This window comes from Rhineura floridana, chromosome 1 (assembly GCF_030035675.1).
Source record: "Rhineura floridana isolate rRhiFlo1 chromosome 1, rRhiFlo1.hap2, whole genome shotgun sequence".
Classification (NCBI taxonomy): domain Eukaryota; kingdom Metazoa; phylum Chordata; class Lepidosauria; order Squamata; family Rhineuridae; genus Rhineura; species Rhineura floridana.
The window spans coordinates 175,757,625-175,759,484 of record NC_084480.1 but is presented as its reverse complement, the minus strand read 5'-3'; the positions used below and the strand labels follow the sequence as shown (position 1 = coordinate 175,759,484).

Genomic DNA, 1,860 nt, shown 5'->3' with positions numbered 1-1,860 from the left:
GTACAAGTTTGATTAATGTGCATATGCACATTAGAAACAGGATGGGGGGAATTGAATGAACAAAAGTAATTCATAACTGTGATATGCACTGTCTCTGTATAAAAATTGGAAATAAAAAACAGAACAATGGAGGATTCCTAATGCATTGGTTCCACTTTGGAAATATGACCAGATGGTTCAGAACTTTCTCCATGGAGAAAAATCAGATGGGAGGGAGAAGCAGATTTTGGAAGTGCCTTTACTGATTTTTCTTGTCATACCGGTGATTATATTTCCCGAAGGTCTAGTTATCAAAAGAAAAGAAGCTTTGCAAGGTCTTAGGGATTTGTATGAGAAAAGATAGGGCTGTATGTCAGTGACAGAGCACATGCCTTGCATGGATACGCTTCCAGGTTCAGTTTCCAAGATCACAGAATCATAGAATCATAGAGTTGGAAGGGGTCTATTGAATTCACTTGAATCAGGCACCTGGGACAAGGGCCCCGCTTGCGCCACTCTAGTTCTGGCCCTGCTTGCTGGTGGTTTTGAGGTTCTGGCCCTGTCATCCCTTCCTTGATGCCTGTTTATTAAACTGCTTCTTTATCATCATCATCTTCGGTCTGCTGGACCGATATGGCTGTTGAGATTTTATCTCTTTCTGTAAAGAAGTCATAGTTACAGGTCTTTCTGAGCACAAAGGCCCATTAGACATGAAAAGGCCAGTAGTCCAAATGTAATTCAGAAGCTTCCATACTATTTATTAATTGATTATTTAATTTATATCCCGCCCTTCCTCCCGGCAGGAGCCCAGGGTGGCAAACAAAAGCAGTAAAAACACTTTAAAACATCATAAAAACAGACCTTAAAATACATTAAAACAAAACAACTTTAAAAACTTTAAAAACATTATTTTAAAAAGCTTTAAAAACATCTTAAATAAAAAGGGTTAAAAAAACATTGTTTAGGGGGGGAAAAGGTTTTTTTAAAAAAATATTAAAAGCAATTCCAACACAGACTGGGATAGGTCTTAACTTAAAGTTAGTCATATATGTCCCAGTTAGTCATATATATCCCTTGAATCTTGCCATTCTTGCTTTTACCACAGCTATGAAGATTTTGATTTAAGGCAGAATCTAACATGTTCCAGCAATGGTAACAGCCAGTTGAAAAGTGAAGAAGCTTATTTATTACTGAAATGTATTCAACTCTTTCTAATGCAGCCTTCATCAACCTGCTGCCCAACCAGTTGTGCTAGGTGGGACTATTGAGAGTTTTAGTCCAAAAGATGTGGAGGACACCATGTTGGCGAAGGCTGTATGATGAGGCAGATGTTTTAGCAGAAAGCACCAGGGAATTAGGGCAGCAGAGCCTGCAACTCATCTGACAGATACAGTTAACTGAAGCAACCGATTAACATTAAACCATGTTATATTGCATACATTTTAAGACAGTTTTTCTTTGTTGCAGGTGAATACTCTTCCTTCCTAATGCTCAGCAATGAATTTTTCTGTTGCAAACAATCATCTAAGGCAATATGATGACCAAAGTTTTGTTGACTTCACCCCAGGATCTGTAACAAGGAAAGGAGATAGCCTTGCCATGATCTTCATCATTGTTGCTGTTTTTGTCCTCTTGGCTATTGTCATCATTGTAACAGTACATTATGGTCCACAACTACGTGCAATCCAGATCACTCTGTACCATGAACCTATGCCACAGGACTTGGATAATGGGATCCAATTAATATACTGGAGGAAACAAGGTTTGCACAGAAAATGCAGCTTGCAATCTGCTCTGACACTGGAAAATGACCACGCTTCTGGCCTGAACACTCAGTGTGGAAGAGAAGAGCCAAATATTATAGAGATCACTTACCTGTGA

The 1,860-nt window shown here is 38.9% G+C and overlaps 1 protein-coding gene across 1 annotated transcript; it reads left to right on the top strand.

Moving 5' to 3' along the window:
* The first annotated feature begins 1,476 nt into the window (after positions 1 to 1,476).
* Positions 1,477 to 1,860, top strand: SMIM33 (small integral membrane protein 33). Its single transcript, XM_061610445.1, has one exon. The coding sequence runs from the start codon at positions 1,477 to 1,479 to the stop codon at positions 1,858 to 1,860; it is 384 nt and encodes a 127-aa protein (XP_061466429.1).